This window comes from Bos mutus, chromosome 10 (assembly GCF_027580195.1).
Source record: "Bos mutus isolate GX-2022 chromosome 10, NWIPB_WYAK_1.1, whole genome shotgun sequence".
Classification (NCBI taxonomy): domain Eukaryota; kingdom Metazoa; phylum Chordata; class Mammalia; order Artiodactyla; family Bovidae; genus Bos; species Bos mutus.
The window spans coordinates 13,716,497-13,739,282 of record NC_091626.1 but is presented as its reverse complement, the minus strand read 5'-3'; the positions used below and the strand labels follow the sequence as shown (position 1 = coordinate 13,739,282).

Below are 22,786 nucleotides of genomic sequence, written 5' to 3'. Positions count from 1 at the left end.
CTCTCTCCCTTTCTTTTTCCTCTCTTTACTCTTCTCCTCCCAGACTCTTTCTCTCTCCTCTCTTTTGTTTAAGATGGGTTGTACTACCAATACAGTGCTACTGACTCAATAGCCACACTGCTTCCTTCTAGCAGGGATGGCTGTCTATTGCGCCATCTGCATACTCACCTAGTTCTTTTCAGGACACCAGTCACACCTTTGTGAGATGCCTGCCCTTACTAATCAGCCCACATAGAGTCCAAAGCTGTGGCTGTGGCCTAACTATTAGCATCCTGTTCTAACTGAGTCAACTAGCTTGGAAATTCTCTTCTTCTTTTCCAAAGTGGAATTACTAACTAGGTGACTTTGAGAGTTTTTGGAGCAGTTATGTAGATTAAAAAATTCAAAGTCTAAAACAAGCAGAAAGGCAGGATGTTGTTGTTCAGTCACTGAGTCAGGTCCGACTCTTTGCAACCCCATGGACTGTAGCACAGCAGGCTTCCCTGTCCTTCGCCATTACCTGGAGCTTGCTCAAACCCATGTCCATTGAGTTGGTGATGCCATCCAACCATCTCATCCTCTGTCATTCCCTTCTCCTCCTGCCTTCAATCTTTCCCAGCATCAGGGTCTTTTCCAATGAGTCGGCTCCTTGCATCAGATGGGCAAAGTATTGGAGCTTCAGCTTCAGCATCAGTCCTTCCAATGAATATTCAAGGTTGATTTTTGTTAGGATTGACGGGCTTGATCTCCTCACTGTCCAAGGGACTCTCAAGAGTCTTCTCCAAAACCACAATTCAAAGGCATCAATTCTTTGGCACGCAGCCTTTTTTACTGTCCAGCTTTCATATCCATACATGACCACTGGAAAAATCATAGCTTTGACTATAAGGACTTTTGTCAGCAAAGTAATGTCTCTGTTTTTTAATATACTGTCTGGGTTTGTCATAGCTTTTCTTCCAAGGAGCAAGCATCTTTTAATTTTATGGCTGCAGTCATCTTACATGGTAATTTAGAGCCCAAGAAAATAAGATCTCTCACTGTTTTCATTGTTTCCCCATTTTTAGCCATGAAGTTATGGGACCAGATGCCATGATCTTAGTTTTTAGAATGTTGAGTTTTATGCCAGCTTTTTCACTCTCCTTTTTCACCTTCATAAAGACGCTCTTTAGTTTTTCTTTGCTTTCTGCCATAAGGGTGGTGTCATCTGCATATCTGAAGTTATTGATATTTCTGCCTGCAATCTTGAATCCAGCTTGTGCTTCATCCAGCCCGGCATTTCTCATGATGTACTCTGCCTATAAGTTAAATAAGCAGGGTAACAATATATAGCCTTAATGTACTCCTTTTCCTATTTGGAACCAGTCTGTTTTTCCATATCCAGTTCTAACTGGTGCTTTTTGACCTGTATATAGGTTTCTCAGGAGGCAGGTAAGGTGGTCTGGTATTCCCATCGCTTTAAGAATTTTCCAAGTTTATTGTGATCCACACAGTCAAATGTTTGAGCATAGTCAATGAAGCAGGAATAGATGTTTTTCTGTAACTCTCTTGCTTTTTCTAAATCCAACAGATGTTGGAAATTTGATCTCTAGTTTCTCTGCCTTTTCTAAATCCAGCTTGAATATCTAGAAGTTCTTAGTTCACACACTGTTGAAGCCTAGCTTGAAGGATTTTGAGCATTACTTTGCTAGCATGTGAAATGAGTGCAATTGTGTGGTAGTCTGAACATTCTTTGGCACTGCTCTTCTTTGGGATTGGAATGAAAACTGACCTTTTCCAGTCCTGTGGCCACCACTGAGTTTCCAAATTTGCTGGCATATTGAGTGCAGCACTTTCACAGCATCATCTTTTAGGATTTGAAATAGCTCAGCTGGAATTCCATCACCTCCACTAGCTTTATTCGTAGTGATGCTTCCCAAGGTCCACTTGACTTCATGCTACAGGATGTCTGACTCTAGGGAGTGATCACACCATTCTGGTTATCCAGATAAAGATTTTTTGTATAGTTCTTCTGTGCATTCTTGCCACCTCTTAATATCTTCTGCTTCTGTGAGGTCCATACCATTTCTGTCCTTTATTGTGCCCATCTTTGCATGAAATGTTCCCTTGATATCTCTAATTTCCTTGAAGAAAGCTCTAGTCTTTCCCATTCTATTGTTTTCCTCCATGTCTTTGCATTGTTCACTTAAAAAGGGCTTCTTATCTCTCCTTGCTATTCTTTGGAATTCTGCATTCAGATGGGTGTATCTTTCCTTTTCTCCTTTGCCTTTTGCTTCTTCTTTTCTCAGCTATTTGTAAGGCCTCCTCAGACAACCATTTTCCCTTTTTGTATTTCTTTTTCTTGGGGGTGGTTTTGATCACTGCCTCCTGTATAATGTTATGAACCTCCATCCATAGTTCTTCAGGCACTCTGCCTATCAGATCTAATCCTTTGAATCTATTAATCACTTCTACTCTATAATCATAAGGGATATGATTTAGGTCACACCTGAATGGCCTAGTGGTTTTCCTTGCTGCTGCTACTACTGCTGCTAAGTCGCTTCAGTCGTGTCCGACTCTGTGCGACCCCACAGACAGCAGCCCATTAGGCTCCTCTGTCCCTGGGATTCTCCAGGCAAGAACACCGGAGTGGGTTGCCATTTCCTTCTCCAATGCATGAAAGTGAAAAGTGAAAGTGAAGTCGCTCAGTCATGCCCGACTCTTAGCGACCCCATGGATTGCAGCCTACCAGGCTCCTCCGTCCATGGGATTTCCCAAGCAAGAGTACTGGAGTGGGGTGCCATTGCCTTCTCCGAATGGTTTTCCTTACGTTCTTCAATTTAAGTCTGAATTTTGCAATCAGGAGTTCATGATCTGAGCCATAGTCAACTCCCAGTCTTGTTTTTGCTGACTATATAGAGCTTCTCCAGCTACAAAGAATACAATCAATCTGATTTTGGTATTGACTATTTGGTGATATCAGTCCATGTGTAGTCATCTGTTGTCAGAGGGTGTTGGAAGAGGGTGTTTGCTATGACCAGTGAGGATGATGATTACCTATATCAGTAAGTCACAGATGTGAAGCAAAAAAGATAGGCCCAGTATTAGCTTCTAAAATTCAGACATAACCACCTCAAAGAAAAATTCCAGGAAAAAAAAAAGGCATGTGTTTAAATCTAATCTGAATGTTTTCATCAAAAATGTTCTTTTCAAACACACGGATAGCATGTGGATATAGGATTAAACTGTAGCCAAGGATCTAAATTGAATTTAAACAAGATCTCTTGGTGATAAATGGTCCAGTTTTGGGGATAATCCAACATGGATATCACCTTTAAAGAATGATTTGCCTAGAAGGATAGACTAAACCACTTTTGAATCTATTAGCCAATGTTCAGTTTCTCAAACAATCAGACATATCCACTGGTAATTAACTTAACCAGTTCCACTGTGTGAAAAAGATTAAGTTCTTCCTGCCATTATGGCTCTAATGGAGAGCTTAGTTCAGAGTATGAATGGAGTAACCTCCAGAGATGGAGAATTCATTACTCCCTGATGACCAGGGATGCCGTTTGTCTGGTCTGTTCTTTAATATTCATTAAGAGTTTACAGTGTGTTAAGGTTTGTACAGAACAGACACCAAGACCTCAGCCTGCTAGACTTGTCTGAAAGATACATACAATATTCAGAGACAACAGCTGACCTCATCAGGGTTCAGGAATTGAGCCCAATCACAGACCTGAACTTTAGAGCATGAGGAGTCTTGAATGTTACTGGCCTCACCTTTAACCCAAATAAGATATTGTGGGTCCAGGGAAATGAGCCTTGGCCTTGAAGTCTCACCAACCTGGGATCAAGTCCACGTCAAGTCTGCTACTATGTGCTATGTATTCTTGGACAACTTACCATCTGCTATAGACTAAATGTTTGTGTCCTCACAAATTTCATATGTTGAAGCCTTAGTCCCCAGAGATAGGACCTTTGAGAGGTAATTAGGATGTGAGAGTGGAGTCTTCATGATGAGGTTAGTGCCCTTATGAGAAGAGACAAAAGAGATCTCTTTCTCTACCATGTGAAGATACAACAAGAAGGCAGCCATTGTCAAACCAGAAAGAAGGCTCTCATCAGAACCAGCCAGTCTGGCACCCTGACCTTGGACTGCCAGCCTCCAGAACTGTGAGAATTTATGTTTGCTGTTTAACCCACACACTCTATGATATTTCATTATAGCAGCCTGAGTGGACTATGACAACATCCTTTCTGACACGTTTCTTATCTGTAAAAATGAGAGGGTCCTAAGAAGTTATTGTGAAGATTAGAATATATGTAAAGACTTTTTCACTGCCTGTTAAACCAACCCTGATGAACATGCCAGAGAACCATGGTATGGTGGAAAAGTGATGGATCTGAAGAAGACCAAGGATCTAGGTTGTCACCACCTTCCTCTGTGGCCTCTGTAGGAAGTCACTTCTCCCATGGGGTTTCAATTTACAACAGGGCACTTCTAATTTTGACACTCTATGTCTCTCTGACTTACAGTGTTACCTCTCCAGTACTATCTGTGTTTAATACACTCCTGGAGCTAGTGAGGCCATCAAATTAAAGGCAAACATCTCCAATAACTTTACTTCATGTACCATGAAAGACACCCAGGTTTGGTTTTTTTCCCCCTTTTCTAGCTTTTATACAGGAAACTCTAGCAACTTACAAACTATAATAGCGAAATACTAACTGCACCAACTCTGTGTAAAGATGGTCATGGGGAGAGAATCCCAAAAGGAGATAATCCAGTATTTTAAGGTCAGCAAATCAACAGAACCGCTCTCAGTTTGTAGGACATAGAAACTGCATAAGCCTTAAGGGTCAGTTAAAAGTGAGAGTCAGAGCCCTTCACCTTTATAAAGAGACTAAACAACAAAAATAGAGAACTCATTGAGTTGAGTGTAAAGGCCACTCAGATCAGCAGCAATCCTCCAGGGATAATTTCTGTAATTGTTTTGAAATCTATCTTTATTTAAATGATTTTTCCTGAACTCTGAAACACTTCCTGAGGAGAAAAAATATCCTCATCTCTGGTTGTATTCTTTTGGAGCAGAACCACTCAGTGGATCCAGTTCTGACTGAAGATCAAACAACAAAATCAAGGAGATTTTTTAAATAGATGGAATCTATATTTAGTCAAATGTAAAGTTGCCTTTTCCAGAAACATTTTGTTTTACCGCTGCATTGATTTCATTTTTCTTGCTACCCTTCTAATACTCTCTGAGAGAATGTGACATAGTTCAGGGCCTCTTGGACAATTATGATGGATGGGAAGAACCTGCTAGGGATATGTACTGAATAGGATGGAAATTCAGAGCAGCCTGGAGTTCTAGTTTCCTGAGAAAAAAAAAACACATTATCATTTTCTCTGTAGGTGAAGGAAAAATAGCAAGCCTTCAGAAGGTCCTCTATCATCACCAAAGTAAAGTCTGACGTGACAATTTTCGTGAGGAAAAATGTATGTACAGCAAGTCCGTTGATCACAGATCACTAAACACTTGCAGAATTCTTATAATACCTCATCTTGTCACGCTCTCTATACCGACATATATTGGACAGTCTAAAAGGTTCGTTCAGTTTTTTTCCGTAAGATGGCTCTAGCAGAACTTAGTTGCCCTCAACTTCATTTGAAACAATTTTGTTAGAATGTATTGTGACAGTTATCATATCAGGTGCATTAAAAAAAAAATCAAAATTGGTGAATTTTCTTTTTTCATTTTTTAAAAAAAGAAATTTGGCTGTGTTGGGTCTTCGTTGCTGTGAGTGGGGGCTGTTCTCTAGTTGCGAGGTGCGCGGGCTTCTGGTTGCGGTGGCTCCCCTTGTTGCAGAGCACAGGGTCTTGGCGCGTGGGCTCAGCAGTTGTGACCTGAGTGCTCTCGAGTGCAGGCCCAGTAGTTGTGGCGCATGGGCTTCGTTGTTCTGCAGCATATAGGACCTTCCCGGACCAGGGGCTGAACCGGTGTCCCCTGCATTGCAAGGTGGATTCTTAACCTCTGGACCACCAGGGAAGCCCCCAAATTGGTGAATTTTTTTATAGCCATTTTAATATTGAAGATGGAAGAAAAAAGACATTGTGGTATATTATGCTTTATTATTTCAAGAAAGGTAAAAATGCATCTGAAGTGCAAAAAAAGATTTGTGCAGTGAATGGAGAAGGTGCTGTGACTATGGATTTTGTCAAAAGTGGTTTGTGAAGTTCCATGCTAGAGATTTCTCACTGGCCAATGCTCCACAATTGGTCAGATGAATTGAAGTTGATAGTGATCAAATTGAACTTTAATTGAGAACAATCAACATTATACCAGGCAGGAGATGGCTGACATACTCAAAATATCCAAATCAAGCATTGAGAATCATTTGCACCAGCTTGCATATGTTAATTGCTTTGATATTTGGGTTCCAACAAGAGGGAAAAAAACTTTCTTGACCGTATTTCCAAATGCAGTTCTCTACTTAAATGTAACAGAAACGTTCCATTTTTTAAACAAACTGTGATGGGCAATGAAAAAAATGTACGCTGATACAATAATGGGGAACAGAAGAGATCATGGGGCAAGCAAAATGAACCAACAACAACCATACCAAAGGCCAGTCTTCATCCAAAGAAGGTGATGTTGTGTATGTGGTGGAATTGGAAGGGAGTCAGTCCTCTATTATAAGCTCCTTCTGGAAAACCAAATGGTTAGTTCCAACAAGAACTGCTTCCAAGTAGGCCAAGTGAAAGCAGCACTCAGTGAAAAGCATCCAGAATTAGTCAACAGAAAACATATAACCTTCCATCAGGATAATGTAAAATCACGTTTCTTTGATGACCAGGCAAAAACTGTTACAGCTTGGCTGGGAAGTTCTGAACATCCACCGTATTCACCAGACATTGCACCTTTGGATTTCCATGTATTTTGGTCTTTACAGAATTCTCTTAATGGAAAAAATGTCAAATCCCTGGAAGACTGTAAAAGGCACCTGGAACAGTTCTTTGCTCAAATAGAACAAAGTACTGGGAAGATGGAATTATGAAGTTGCCTGGAAAATGGCAGAAGGTAGTGGAACAAAAGAGCAAATATGTTGTTCAATAAAGTTTTGGATGGAAATTAAAGATGTGTCTTTTACTTAAAAATTAAAGGAAATTTTGGACCAATCCAATATATTCTACTTTATTTTAATTCATAGCATTCGCCACTACCTCACATATTAAAATAAACAACTTTCCTCTTCCCTTATTAGAATATAAATCCCAAGAAGGCAAAAACTTGACTTATTTTTTTCACTGCTATATTCCTAGTGCCTAGTACCCTGCCTGACCCACTGTGAAAGGTCAATAGAGAATCTCTGAATGAATGAATGAGTGAATAGTAAAATTTAAACTCAACACCACTTGGGCTAGGTTTATAGCTCAATGCTGTTCTATGATCACACAAATTATTTGTAAACTCATAGCTTCAGGTTTGGAGCTGAATAGAAAGTTTAATAGAAGGTTTGGTTATTTGTATCTGAAAATGTCTATATCCTTTGACCAAGGAGTTCTATTATTGGAGAAGACTCTTGAGAGTCCCTTGGTCTGCAAGGAGATCCAACCAGTCCATCCTAAATGAAATCAGTCCTGAAGATTCATTGGAAGGACTGACACTGAAGCTGAAGCTCCAATACTTTGACCATCTGATGTGAAGAACTGACTCATTGGAAAAGACGCTGATACTGGGAAAGACTGAAGGTAGGAGGAGAAGGGGATGACAGAGGATGAGATGGCTGGATGGCATCACCAACTTGATGGACAGGAGTTTGAGTAAACTCCAGGAGTTGGTGATGGACAGGGAAGCCTGCCGTGCTGCAGTCCATGGCGTCGCAAAGAGTTGAATACGACTGAGCGACTGAACTGACTGACTGACAAAGATTTATGCACAAATTTAAAAGACGTTCATGGCAGTTTTATTTATAACAAAGAAAACTGGAAGCTTTTTATTTATTAATAACTTTAATACTTATCAATAATTTGACATTTATAATTTAATGTCAAACAACCAGGTAATGGCTTCTGACTTTCTCCTTTTCCTAGGGCCTTCAGGGTGAGCATCATAGGGGTCATGGAAACTGCTTAAAAACAATGACCTGGTCTAATATCCTCTTTATACAGATAGGGGAAAGGAGACTGCAGGGCAGTCATATGCTCAATGTCACATGTGTTGCTTGATTAAAATAGTTCAGCTATAGTGTAACATATAGTTTTCTAACAAGAGGATTAAGAATATATGATGGTAAAATTAAAAAAAAAAAAAAAGAATATATGATGGTAAAATACTAAAGACAGTAACAATATTGACTAAGAGAAGTAAGACCCCGCATTTGATATTACAGTGTTACCACTCAAACCTAATCCTTCTACACCAAAGGATATTTTACAATAGAGTGTATGGCTTAAGAAATAGGATTTTCTTTTTCTATTTGTTTTCCTTTAGTTTGGAAAAAGTCTCTAGATTACAGAAAACTATAGAGAATAATAAAAACATCTATCGTGGACATACATTAATCTTTTGTCTTCTTTGACATATAAATATTACATATTTTGTGACATATATATATCATACATACATATATATATACATATCCATGACTGATAAACTTGTGAGAGTAAACTAAGAAAATCCAGTATTTTTAAATCAGGAGGACCTCCATGAGGATGAATTATGTTGTTCTGTGAAGTCCTACTGTTAGATAATACAGATTATATATAATAGAGATACATGAGAGAGATATATATATATATGTATATATACACATATATATATATAGCAAAGAAGACAAAAAATATATATTTAAATTTTTAATATTTGAAATGCAGTACATTTTATACATTTATAATTATATCATATGCTAAAAAATATTTATTTATATATTTATGTATGTTTAAATAAAGGAAACAAAACATTAGGTACGATCGAAGTCCTCTCTATATTTCATTTTAGCTCATTCCTCTCCCTCCACCATTCTCAGAAGCAAACACACTCATGAATTCAACCTGGACTCCTATGTCCCATAAATGTATTTCTTTGCTTGTTTTATCTATACAGGTAGATTTTTAAATCAAAATATTAATTAAGTGGATCTTAACATAGTTGTTAAAATAATAAAAAGATTTACTTGTTGAGAGAGGCAATTTTAGAAACTTCAAACCTTTGAACTAGATTCCTTTTTTTTTTTTTGATTTCTTGAAATAACTACTACAAACTCTACTATAGTCTATTATTTTATTCCTTGGATCCTTACACTGAACTTGATTGACTCAAACTTATCATTCAACCAAATGTATTGATACTTAGTTAAATGATCTAGGAGATAGAAAAGGCTGCTGAATTCAGAGCCAATAAAAGCAGACCTGAGAGCAGAGGTGACGACCATTGTCCTGATATCGAAGGAAATAAAAAGACACCAGAAACTGGATATATACATGTATGATACTGAATAGAGAAAATTTTTAAATTACATTAGGGAGGCAGAGATATATCTTTTAGAAAGATTTCCATCAAAAAATTATTGAGATTTTTAAAAAATATCTAATGTTTGGGTCTCTAGGCAGTCATGCAGTTCATTCTGGCTCTGCCACTTGTTGGATGACTTTCACTTCCCTGAATGTAGGTCCTCCCAGTATAATGGGAATAATAATAGTATCTACTGCATAGAGTTGTTGTAAAAATGAAGTGAGATGTTCCTTGTAAAAAAGTTCAGTGCCTGGCACAGATAAGGTACACATGCATGTTAGCTGCTGGTAGTGAAAGTAGTAGCAATAATATCGAAACCAGCCCATGAGGAAAAGTTCATGACCTGGTATGTGGACAGGGCACAAACTCTGGAGCCTCTGTACCTCTTTACCAGCTGTGTGGGCGTGGGGGCAATGACAGTACAGAGGTTCTTCCGGGCTGCTACGAGCATTTGGTCGGTATGGAAAATACTAAGTGCATGTTTTAAGAACACAATCAATATGAGCTGTTAGAAATATCCCAGATAGAGAATGCCTTAGTATTCTTAAAGCACATCCTAATTTTAAGGTGCAGAAGCAAGCTCACAGTTTCCTCACAGCAAGAAGTAAAGGGAAGTTAGGGGACTGAACTGCATTGATTAGTTTGTCCCGGAGCACCCTCTGTCTAGGTTCAGAACGACTGTAATGCTGTCACTGCTGTAAATACAGCCCTGAATGCTCTCAGCTCTGCAGGAGTATGAAGAGACCCAAAACGTGAACTCTTTTTCCTTGAGAAGGGGTGACTAAACTCCCTCTGAAATTCTGATAAGGTCACCAAGAGAAGGAGGCCTAGAAGATACTCTTAAAAATAGACTAGTGAATAGTGAAATAAGTACTTTATCATTCCAAAGTACTTCCACACATGATAACACCTCTAATCCTCAGAGCCACCCTAGAGAAAGGAGGTATCATCCCCATTTCTCAGAGGAGGAAAGTGGGATACGGAGAACTGAAGTGACTTGCTCAAAGTTCCTCTGTTAGTAAGAGGAAAATCTGGTTCTCTCTTGCTCTGCTCCTTACTAAGTGAATGTTTAGAACTTCTCTTACCCACACATGAACCTATGGAATGTTCCTTGCTGGCATGTGCTTTTCTTTGTGGGGACGATTTTATTTTTCCAACTTTTTGGTTTCCTTGTTTCTTTTGGTCAACTTAACTCTAAATCCCACACTCTTGCCTGTTACATCATAGATGCAGAGTGCAGTGCACACGTGTATGAACACACACACACATCCCTGTATACATGTGTAAGCACGTGCTGGAGAACAACTGGAGTCTGTTTTTCATATTTTATCATTTTTAGCTGTATTTTTAAAAGACGAAAATCTTTGATAGAGGTCAAAGACTGATGTGATTCAGAAAAATTTGAGTATGCTAAATCACTTTTTTGGACTACAGCCTGCGAAATAAGTCAGTCCCAAAAGGGAGGGGGGAGTGTTTTTCATTTTAAACGAACCATATTTTCTGAAAACATGATTTAATTTCTTTTATAAAAGAAGAGGGCAAGAACGTTTGTTGGTCTCCAGCTGTCAAACCCGCCTCCCATACTTCTGCCCTGAAGCAAAAGGAAGGGACATCAGGTGACAGACCCCAAATTGCAACTAGTCACACAAATTACAGACCTTCTTATCATGGTATCCTCTTGACTTTCTGCCTTTCCACTACAATGAAGAACAGACACAGTTTAAATCAAAATGACTCTCATGGGTAATTTTACAAAACAAATAGAAGGCACAGGGTCCCCCCCTCCCCCACTTCCCCAGCTTTCCCTGCTGGGCCAGGCTGTTCCCTCTTTCCAGGCAGGCAGGAGCTAATAATTAGAAAGACCTTCCCCACCCCAGAGTGATGTGCTGCTTGCCAACAGCCCTGTTTGCTTTGAAGAAAGAGTTTGACAAAATAAATACTAAAAACGACCAACTATAATCAGATGCCAAGTTCCATTTTCAAGAAAGGGCTTCTGTATGTGGCACCTCACTGCCCGGTGGTGGGGACTGATCCAAGCTCTGTTCTGGGTTTATCACGAGGCCAGGCCTATCACAGTCTTTCTCTTAGCCTTTCAACTTCCATGCTAGGACACTTTTCACAGAGACTATGAATAATTTCATTTACCATTCAAGAGTCAATTCAGAAATGTAGCAACTCGGGACTATTAGGAAAGTCTTTAGATATTACTGCTTTTAGCACTAGGGGAAAGCTTGGTGAAGTCAGTAGACAGGAAAGTAAAGGCAGGGTTAATCAGCACTCAGGAAATGTCATTATTTACAAAAAAAAAAAATTTTTTTTTTGAGGCATTCCGCTCACTGGATAAAACTTAGTCTTATTTACATTACCTGTAGCTCTGTTACCTATAAACTGTGGAGCCTGAGACTGCCAACACGGTGAGAAGCAAAACAGGTGTGCCTGCCTGTTCCCATTATGCACGTTAGCCCATGGCCTTGCACACACAGCCTGTTAAACAGCTGAGATGGAAACCATGATGGTGCAGGCCAAACACTAGCCTGAAGGCCTGTCTGTCTTGGGATTTGGCCATTTACATTGATTTTTTTTTTTACGTTTTTCACGAAACACAAATATTTGCCACGGCAACTGCGGTGTCACATGACATACTGCTACATAAACAGCTTGGAAATCTCTTAAGGAGAGACAGCCCACCCGTGCTGCAAATACAGTGAAAACATCTTGAGGAAGACGTGCATGTTAAAAGACAAGGTCTACAAAGAACAGGTAACAGTTGACTATATAGACACAGGGGGATTAATTTCTTCTGTGTCACTCTTCAATTCTGCTTTCATTTTCTTTTTTTTTTTAATGGGAGCAGCTGTAAACATGACCCCATAGGGTAAGCCCAGAAAAAAAAAAGAAAAACACTGCCAGCTGTCTCCTTCTATGTTGAAAAGTTTCAATTATCACAAGTCTGTCTGTGGCTCATAAACATAAGAAAGCAAGCTATAAAAGTCCAGCACCTTTAAACTAGGAGAATCTCCATAGGGATGAGCATTGTATTCTGAGGTCCTAAGGTCAGAGAATAGAGCCCCTTTCCCTTCCGCATTAAGGTATCTGTCCAAAACTGGGGAACTTGCTTTATTATCCTATGCTTAACGATAAAGGAAACCTCACAATAACATGCTTCCCTGGTGGCTCAGATGGTAAAGAATCTGCCTGCAATGCAGGAGACCTGGGTTCAATCTCTGGGTTGGGAAGATCCCCTGGAGGAGGGCATGGCAACAGACTCCAGTATTCTTGCTTGGAGAATCTTCATGGACAAAGGAGCCTGGTGGGCTACAATCCATGGGGTCTCAGAGTCGGACATGACTGAGTGACTAAGCACAGTACCTACAGCACACAGCATACAATAATATACCCTATGTAACACAAATTTGTATATAAAGCCTTGTATTCCAGACTCCTGGGCCCTTGACCAGATAGCAGTAGAGATTAACTGAATCAGTTAGTCTAGAAATAATAGAACATGATTGAATTTTTTAGATCCTACTGATACTGTCATGGTAGAGTTTATTTGCAGAACAATCTTCCCTTTTAAAATCAAATGCATCCCAGCAGCAGCAGAAATAATATTTAGTTCTATGTGAAACGTACAACTCTATAACATGCACATATTACCAAAAATCTCACTGAGGATATTGTAAATTAGAACAATTTTCTTTTATTAGTTAGGAATATGAATACCTTTGATCTCTGTCTCTTGAGAGAGACAGTCTTCATCTCCTCTGGAATCGACTCTGTTCTCTGGGGTGCAGCAAACGGGGCTGTGGACAGAGGTGAAGAAGGGTTACCTCTTCCAAAAAGAGAGACTGATTCATTGGGTTGATGCTGTTGGGTTTGCACCTTAAAAGTCAGGTGGCTCTGTCACCCATTCTCTGTTCACTCCCAGTCATTCTTGTATCAATTCAATGAAACATTTGTGATCATTGACTTCAAAAGGAAAGCAAAGAGCTTGGAAGAGCAACAGTTCCATCAGAATATAAAGTCAACTCCCCTATGCAAACTTCCTAGAGAAAGAGGCACATTTTTAAAGAAAGCAACTTAGAAAGTTATCCTTGTCTTATAAAATGTTTCACTCTAAGATTTCTTTTAATAGCTGTATTCCCAAATTCGGTCTAAAGGGACATGATGGTTGGGTTAGTCGCTAAGTCGTGTCCGACTCTTGCGACCCCATGGCCTGCCAGTTTCCTCTGTCCATGGGATTCTCCAGGCAAGAATACTGGAGTGGGTTGCCATTTCCTTCTCCAGTAACTATATATAGGATGGACTATTCTAATGTATAATCATTTAAAAAGACAATTCTAAAGAATTTAAGAGGCTTGGGGTAAATAAAGCAAGTGAAAAACATTTTTATTTTTAACACTTTTTTATTTTATTTTTATATTTAACACATAAATATTGTTTTGGGAATAAATCTATAAGCAACAACTTTTGGAGAACACATCTAGTCCATAGTGGAGGTAAGCCTACATGCTAGATAATGCTTGTAAGAGAAATCGAATCTCTACCGTTGCCTGGCAGCAAACACAGCTGCCTTTACAAAACAGCTCAAATCTGATTCTCAGGAGAGAAAAATCCTTATACTGCTCTTTTTAAGAAAGAGAACAAATAATTTATTTACATAGTTAATTGAGTCAAAGAAGTGAGGCTTCTTTCTACTCATTTCCTTAGTCCACCCCTTTTCTGTCAGTTCTCTAACAACAAATCTTAGAAAGAATTAACAGATACTCTTCAAATATCAGCACCCTTCGATAGCTCAGCTGGTAGAGCTGCTGCTGCTAAGTCACTTCAGTCGTGTCCAACTCTGTGCGACCCCATAGACGGCAGCCCGCCAGGCTCCCTCATCCCTGGGATTCTCTAGGCAAGACCACTGGAGTGGGTTGCCATTTCCTTCTCTAATGCACGAAAGTGGAAAGTGAAAGTGAAGTCGCTCAGTCATGTCTGACTCTTCACAACCCCATGGACTGTAGCCTACCAGGCTCCTCCGGCCATGGGCTTTTCCAGGCAAGAGTACTGGAGTGGGGTGCCATTGCCTTCTCCGAGCTGGTAGAGCAGAGGACTGTAAAGGTGATAAGCTGCTGTCATCCTTAGGTCGCTGGTTCAATTCCGGCTCGAAGGAGGTAATAAACTTTGGCTTCCCTGATAGCTCAGGTAAAGAATCCACCTGCAATGCAGGAGACCCTGGTTTGATTCCTGGGTTGGGAAGATCCCCTGGAGAAGGGATAGGCTACCCACTCCAGTATTCTGGCCTAGAGAATTTCATTGGGTTGCAAAGAGTCGGACACGACTCAGCAACTTTCACTTTCTTCAAATACAGCATGCTATGCTATGCTATGCTAAGTCACTTCAGTCGTGTTCGACTCTGTGTGACCCCATAGACGGCAGCCCACCAGGCTCCCTTGTCCCTAAGAACACTGGAGTGGGTTGCCATTTCCTTCTCCAATGCAGGAAAGTGAAAAGTGAAAGTGAAGTTGCTCAGTCGTGTCCGACTCCCAGTGACCCCATGGACTGCAGCCTACCAGGCTCCTCCGTCCATGGGATTTTCCAGGCAAGAGTACTGGAGTGGGGTGCCATTGCCTTCTCCCAAATACAGCATATCAATATACAATTTAGAATTCCACTTTGAGCACTTGGTTCTCTCACACTACCTCAAGTAGGCTGCAGGGAATGTCTTCAGCCATCTCCTAAAAAGTAGCAGGAATTCCATTGTCTTAGCACTAGAGATCACCTTCACAAAAGACTTTTGTTGTGTTGGACAAACCCTATTTTACCACCTTTCTGCTTCCAGCGATCCTCCTATACTGTGAGACTGCCCACCACCTTCCCCAAGGTTAGGCAATTGGCCATACAACTGGCTATACAATGGATTCTGCATCACAGATTCAACCAATTTCTATCCACGGTTGGCTGAATCCGCAGACACAGAACCCAGGAATACACAGGGCCAACTGTGCAACGCCATTTTGTAGAAGACCATTGAGCATCTGCAGATTTTGGTATCCACAGCAGGTCCTGGAACCAACAATCCCCCGTGGACACAGAGGGAAGACTGTAGTGTGTGAAGACACCATTTTCATCCTACAAGTTTTTGCCTTGACTTCTGTGCTCTCCTACCCAGTTGTCCACTTGAACTTGGCTCTCTAACTTTGAAGGTCAGCTCCTGTATACCCAGGATAGTATGAATTCAGAGTCACCCATAAAGCCTGTTTTTCCTATTATCTGCAACTTCAGTACACTTTTTGTTTAACTTTCAGGTTCCTGCAGACAAATGAGATTTATTGCTAAATTACCGTGATGAAACAAAATAGCAGTTGAGAAGTGGGCATAATTTTTAAAGGAATTTATTAAATTTATTAATTCCTTTTTAGAGGAATTTATTAAAATTTCAGTGAAATTTGGTAGGATAAAGATATGATTGCAATTTCACATGGATAATCCATGGTTAATGGTTATCTCTAAAAAAATTTTTTGGAGGTTTTTCTTCATTACCTGCAGAAATTCTATCATTAAATTTATAACTTCATATGGCCTTGAATTTTATGGGATACATGCATTTGATGAATGTCTGCATCCTAAGACACTGCCTATTTTGCTACTCAGTTTCCATTCTGAAAAAATCTGTAGGATAAATTTTGCCTCAATGTCAGGGGGATAAAAAATCTTGTCTTTCTGGAAGTATTTGTATGATTCTTGTGGTAGCAATTTATTGTTATGTGCTTCCCAGGAAGCCATCTCACTTTTTTCCTTGCTAATTTTAGAACCTCAACTTTTTTTCAGGGTATCAACATTCCCAGCTTCTAGGGTTTCCAGATTTAGGAAAACAATTTTTTAAAAAGGGTATGCAGTTAAATTTAAACTTTAGATAAACAAGAAGTAATGTTTTAAGTAAGCCCCAGATATTACATATATTTCAAAGAACAGAATTTCATGAATGGATTAGACCAAGCATAATCAATAATACTAAGTATTTCGTTTATGTCCCCAATCCTAATACTAGTACTACTACTAAGTCACTTCAGTCGTGTCCAACTCTGTGTGACCCCATAGACGGCAGCCCACCAGGCTCCCCTGTCCCTGGGATTTTCCAGGCAAGAGTACTGGAGTGGGCTGCCATTTCCTTCTCCAATGCATGAAAGTGAAAAGTGAAAGGGAAGTCGCTCAGTCGTGTTCGACTCTTCTCGACCCCATGGACTGCAGCCCACCAGGCTCCTCCGTCCATGGGATTTTCCAGGCAAGAGTACTGGAGTGGGGTGCCACTGCCTTCTCCATCCTAATACTAATCCTAACCTTATCCTTGCACGTTCACTTGCAGCCTTTCTTGTCTTTAACAGTGGCCGTGTGACCAGTGAGAATTGAAGGGAGGCCCATCCAAGGGCTTCCAGGAAGAGACTGGTGCTACTATTTCCCCCTCTTGCTGCCTGGAATGAGCATGTTAAGGCACAAATCTGCAGGAGTCATCTTAGAGCTGTGAAGTGGATGAACGAAACATGCTAAAGAAGGTAAAGCAGAAAGAGAGTTGTTACAATGCTGTGTATAAGCACCACCGTCGCTAGTTTCCCTACTTCCTGATTCCTTCCGAGACAAATGAACTCACTGTTTAAGCCCTGCTAGTTAGGGTTTCTGATAGGTGCAGTCACATACATGCCTGACGGGTACCCTTCCCTCCCGCTCCTTCTCTCTATACCATGCTTCCTCTCATTGCACGGGCTAGGGTCTCAGGGGCAGTGTCCAACAGTGACGGCAGTAAGAGTGAGGGCAGCAGTGGTCATCCTTGAACTGTCTCTGCTTTTAATGAGGAAATATTAACAGAATACTTCTAAAGCCTCCCTACTAAGAACACTGTTTGCTTTGGGGTTTTGGTTGAAGACAACAATCAGGTTCAGAAAATTCTCTCCTACTTCTATGCTGCCCAGAAGATTTTCTCTTATTATTAATGTTGAATTGTGTTTTATGATTTTTAAATTTTGATGTATATTAAGATGATCATAGAGTTTTTCTTTATTAATCTGTTAATGTGGTGAATTATATTGTTCGATTTTTCTAATGTTGAATCTGCCACATATTCTTCCTTGATTATGATGAATGTAAAAACATACTGCTAACTTTTTATTTTTGGACGATACTTGCTTTATAGTGTTGTGGTGGTCTCTACCATACATCAATATGAATCGGTCTTTTATACTGATTGTATATACCCCCTCCCTCTTGAGTCCCTCTCCCCCCACATTTCACTCTTCTAGGCTGTCACGGAGCACCAGGCTGGGCTCCCTGTTACACAGCAGTTTCCTGCTAGTTATATATTTTACACATTATAGTCATACTGCTACCTTGTATTTAGAATGCTATTTTTTATGTTCCTGAGATTGACTTATATATTTTTTCTTGCACTGTCCTCATCTAGTTTTGGTACCAAAGTTTTAGTAGCTTCATAAAACCAGCTGGCAAGCTCTCCTTTTTTTGTTTCCCTATGGCATTTAATATACGAATTACCTGATCTTTAAAATTGGTAAAGCTTGCCTATAAAAGACCTGAGGCCTTTTTTGCTTGGTATATGTGTGTGTGTGTGTGTGTGTGTGTGTGTGTAAGTATGCACATGTCCGTCTGTAAGACAGATATTTTTACCTACCAAGTCAAATTTTCTAACGTTATTGTTTTAAGTTTCCTATTTTTTCTTGAATTAACTTAAGTAATTTAGATTTTTCTAGGAAAATTTTCATTTTGTTTTTTAAAATATATTGACATTGTTATCATATTATTTTTTTTAATTCTATCTGCAGTTTCTGCATTTTTTCATTTTCATATTATTTATTTGTTCCTTCTATTTTTAAAAATTATAGCCTTATTGAAGTATAACTGACAAAATAAATTATAAGATATTTAAAGTGTACATTGTGATGATAAATATACATATATATATATATATATATATAATACATACCAGAAACTCATGCAACTTAATAGCAAAAAACAAAATAACCCTAATTTTTAAATGAGTAAAGGACCTGAATAGACATTTTTCTACTCACTGAGGCAAAACTCACCAGGCTACTAAATCCAAAGGAAAACATAGGAAAGGAAAAATTTAGGACAACCTTTCTCCTGAACGATGGTAAACAAAATATTAGCAAATGAAATCCAGCAATGCATACACAGGATGATATATTGTAGCTAATTTGGCTTATTTCTCAAGGGCATAGAGAATTAACAGGGGTATCAGGGGAACCAGCTAAAACAGATTTAAATAAGAACCAGAGTCTTATAATATAATACCCACAATGTCAAAGTTTCTATTGAGGATCACTCACCATACCAAGAACCAGGAACTGAATGAAAAAAGACAAGGACTAGATACCAACCCTGAGATGACAGAAAGCTTAAAATTACCTGACAAAAATTTTAAAGCAACCATCATAAAAATGTTCCACAAGCAATTACAGAAACACATGAAACAAAAGAAATAATATGAAATCTCAGCAAAGAAACAGAAAGTCTCCACAGAGAAAACAGAATATGTAAGGAGGAACTCAACTGAATTTTTAATTGTGTTAAAATACACAAAACAAGGAATTCCCTGGTGTTTCAGTGGTTAGGATTCGGTGGTTTCACTGCCATGGCCTGGGTTCAATCCATGGTCCAGGAACTAAAATCCCACAGCTGTGCAGGGCAGCCAAAAAAAAAAAAAACCACATTTATCATCTTAACCATTTTTAAGTGTACATTTTTTTAAACAAATTGAAATTTTGGAACAGAAAAATACAGTCATCTAAATACAAAATTCAGTGGATGGCTCAACAGCAGAATGTAGAGGACAGGTAAATCAGTGAACTAGAAGACAGAAAAATAGAAATTACCCAATCTGAACAATGGAGAGAAAAGACATGGGCGGGGGTGGGGTGCAGGGAAATGAACAGAGCCTCAAGGACCTGTGGGAGTCTACCAAGAGATCTAACATTTGTATCCTGTAGCCTATAAAGAGAGGCAATACAGGGCAAAGCTGAAAAAAAAAAAATGTACTCAAAGAAATAATGGCTGAAAACCCCCCAAATTTGGCAAAACATACAACCCTATAGAAGGTGAGCCAATCCCAAACAAGGTGCTACTGCTACTGCTGCTAAGTTGCTTCAGTCGTGTCCGACTCTGTGCGACCCCATAGACGGCAGCCCACCAGGCTCCCTGTCCCTGGGATTCTCCAGGCAAGAACACTGGAGTGGGTTGCCATTTCCTTCTCCAATGCATGAAAGTGAAAAGTGAAAGGGAAGTCGCTCAGTCGTGTCTGACTCCTAGTGACCCCCATGGACTGCAGCCCACCAGGCCCCTCCGTCCATGGGATTTTTCCAGGCAAGAGTACTGGAGTGGGTTGCCATTGCCTTCTCCACCCAAACAAGACAAAACCAAAGAAATTCACGTTAAGATATGGTCAAGACTTCCTAAAAACTAAAGACAGAGAAAAATCTTGGAAGCAGGAGAAAAAAAGCAACACCTTACCTACAGCAGAAAAAAAAAAGGACAGTAGATTTCTCATCAGAAACCATGAAAGAGAAAGGAAGTGGCAAAAGGTTTTTTTAAATACTGTAAGAAAACCACTGTCAACCCAGAATCCTAAAGCTAGTGAAAATATCCTTTAGGAAATAAAGAAGAAATCAAGACAGTCTAAGATGAAGAAAAATGAAGATAATTTGTCACTAGTACTCTGACCCTCAGTTCAGTTCAGTCGCTCAGTCCTGGCCAATTCTTTGTGACCCCATGGACTGCAGCACGCCAGGCCACCCTGTCTATCACCAACCCCGGAGCTTGCTCAAACTCATGTCTGTCGAGTCAGTGATGCCATCCAACCATCTCATACTCTGTTGTCCCCTTCTCCTTCTGCCTACAGTCTTTCCAACCATCAGGGTCTTTTCAAATGAGTCAGTTCTTCGCATCATCTGGCCAAAATATTGGAGTTTCAGCTTCAACATCAGTCCTTCCAATGAACATTCAGGAGTGCTTTCCTTTTGGATGGACTGGTTGGATCTCCTTGCAGTTCAAGGGACTCTCAAGAGTCTTCTCCAACATCACAGTTCAAAAGTGTCAACTCTTGGGTGCTCAGCTTTCTTATAGTCCAACTCTCACATCCACACATGACTACTGGAAAAGCCACAGCTTTGACTAGTCGGACTTTTGTCAGCAAAGTAATGTCTCTGTGTTTTAATATGTTGTCTAGGTTGGTCATAACTTTTCTTCCAAGGAGTAAGCATCTTTTAATTTCATGGGTGCAGTAACCATCTGCAGTGATTTTGGAACACACAAAAAATAAAGTATGTCACTGTTTCCACTGTTTACCCATCTATTTGCCATGAAGTGATGGGACCAGATACCATGATCTTAGTTTTCTGAATGTTGAGCTTTAAGCCAACTTTTTCACTCTCCTCTTTCACTTTCATCAAGAGGCTCTTTAGTTCTTCTTCACTTTCTGCCATAAGGGTGGTGTCATCTGTACATCTGAAGTTATTGATATTTCTCCTGGCAATCTTGATTCCAGCTTGTGCTTCATCCAGCCCAGTGTTTCTCATGATGTACTCTGCATATAAGTTAAATAAGCAGGGTGACAATATACAGCCTTGACATACTCCTTTCCCTATTTGGAACCAGTCTGTTTTTCCATGTCCAGTTCTAACTGTTGCTTCCTGGCCTGCATACAGATTTCTCAAGAGGCAGGTCAGGTGGTCTGGCATTCCTTTCTCTATAAGAATTTTCCAGAGTTTGTTGTGGTCCACACAAAGGCTTTGACATAGTCAATAAGGCAAAAATAGATGTTTTTCTGGAACTCTCTTGCTTTTTCGTTGATCCAACAGATGTTGGCAATTTGATCTCTGGTTCCTCTGCCTTACTAAATCCAGCTTGATCTGGAAGTTCATGGTTCATGTACTGTTGAAGCCTGGCTTCAACAATCTGGGTTGTGAAGATCTTTTTTGTATAGTCTTCTGTGTATTCTTGCCACCTCTTTTTAATATCTTCTGCTTCTGTTAGGTCCATACCATTTCTGTCCTTTATTGTGCCCATCTTTGCATGAAGTGTTCCCTTAGTAACTCTAATTTTCTTGAAGATATCTTTAGACTTTCCCATTCTGTTGTTTTCCTCTATTTCTTTACAATGCTTGCTCAGGAAGGCTTTCTTATCTCTCCTTGCTATTCTTTGGAACTCTGCATTCAAATGGGTGTATCTTTCCTCTGTCCATAGTTCATCAGGCACTCTGTCTATCAGATCTAATCCCTTGAATCTATTTATCACTGCCACTGTATAATCATAAGGGATCTGATTTAGGTCATACCTGAATGATCTAGTGGTTTTCCCTACTTTCTTCATTTTAGGTCTGAATTTGGCAATAAGGAGTTCATGATCTGAGCCACAGTCAGCTCCCAGTCTTGTTTTTGCTGACTGTATAGGACTTTGCCATCTTTAGCTGCAAAGAATATAATCAATCTGATTTTGGTGTTGACCATCTGGTGATGTCCATGTATGCTGTTGGAAGAGGGTGTTTGCTATGACCAGTGTGTTCTCTTGGGAAAACTCTACTAGCCTTTGCCCTGCTTCACTCTGTACTCCAAGGCCAAATTTGCCTGTTCCTCCAGGTGTTTCTTGACTTCCTACTTTTGCATTCCAGTCCCCTATAACTGATAAAAGATTAGTATCCAGGATACCTACATAATACTATATAACCAAGAAAAACAACCCATTTTTAAAAAATGTTGAAGTTTTAAGTCAGTTTACAAAAGAAGATACTCAAATGAGCAATACACATATCAAAAAAAACCCCACAAACTCTTTAACTTTATTGGTCGTCAGGGAAATAGAAATTAAATCCACAAAGATATACCACAACAATCTTCAGGGTGGCAAAGCAATAAACAAAGAAAAGAAAATATCAAGTGTTGACAAAGATATATATCATCTGGAATTTTCATATACTGCTAGTAAGAAAATAAATCAGTATAAACACCTTGCAAAGCCATTTGGTGTTATCTGCTAAATCTGAGCATATGTTTACCCCATGCCTCAGCAATTCTTTTTAATATGTATCCAAGAGCAGGGTATATATATATATTTACATTAAAAGACATATGCAAGAATGTTCATAGTGGTATTACCCCTAACAGCTCTATGGTATAAACCACTGAAATTCCCATCAACAGTAGAATGGATACAAAATTGGGGTATGTTCATACATATTTATCCCTGATGCCTCTCTTTTCCTCACTCCTATCTGTGAGCCATTCTTCATTTCTTTCTTTCAGTCATTC

General features: G+C 39.6%; 1 protein-coding gene across 1 annotated transcript in view; it reads right to left on the bottom strand.

The window, feature by feature from the left end:
• The window catches only part of IQCH (IQ motif containing H), a 229,793-nt gene that overhangs the window by 123,070 nt on the left and 83,937 nt on the right, over nt 1-22,786 (bottom strand). Inside the window, 2 exon segments of the mRNA XM_070377335.1 lie at nt 11,129-11,167; nt 13,194-13,273. Of these exon segments, the coding sequence (XP_070233436.1) occupies nt 11,129-11,167; nt 13,194-13,273 (119 nt within the window).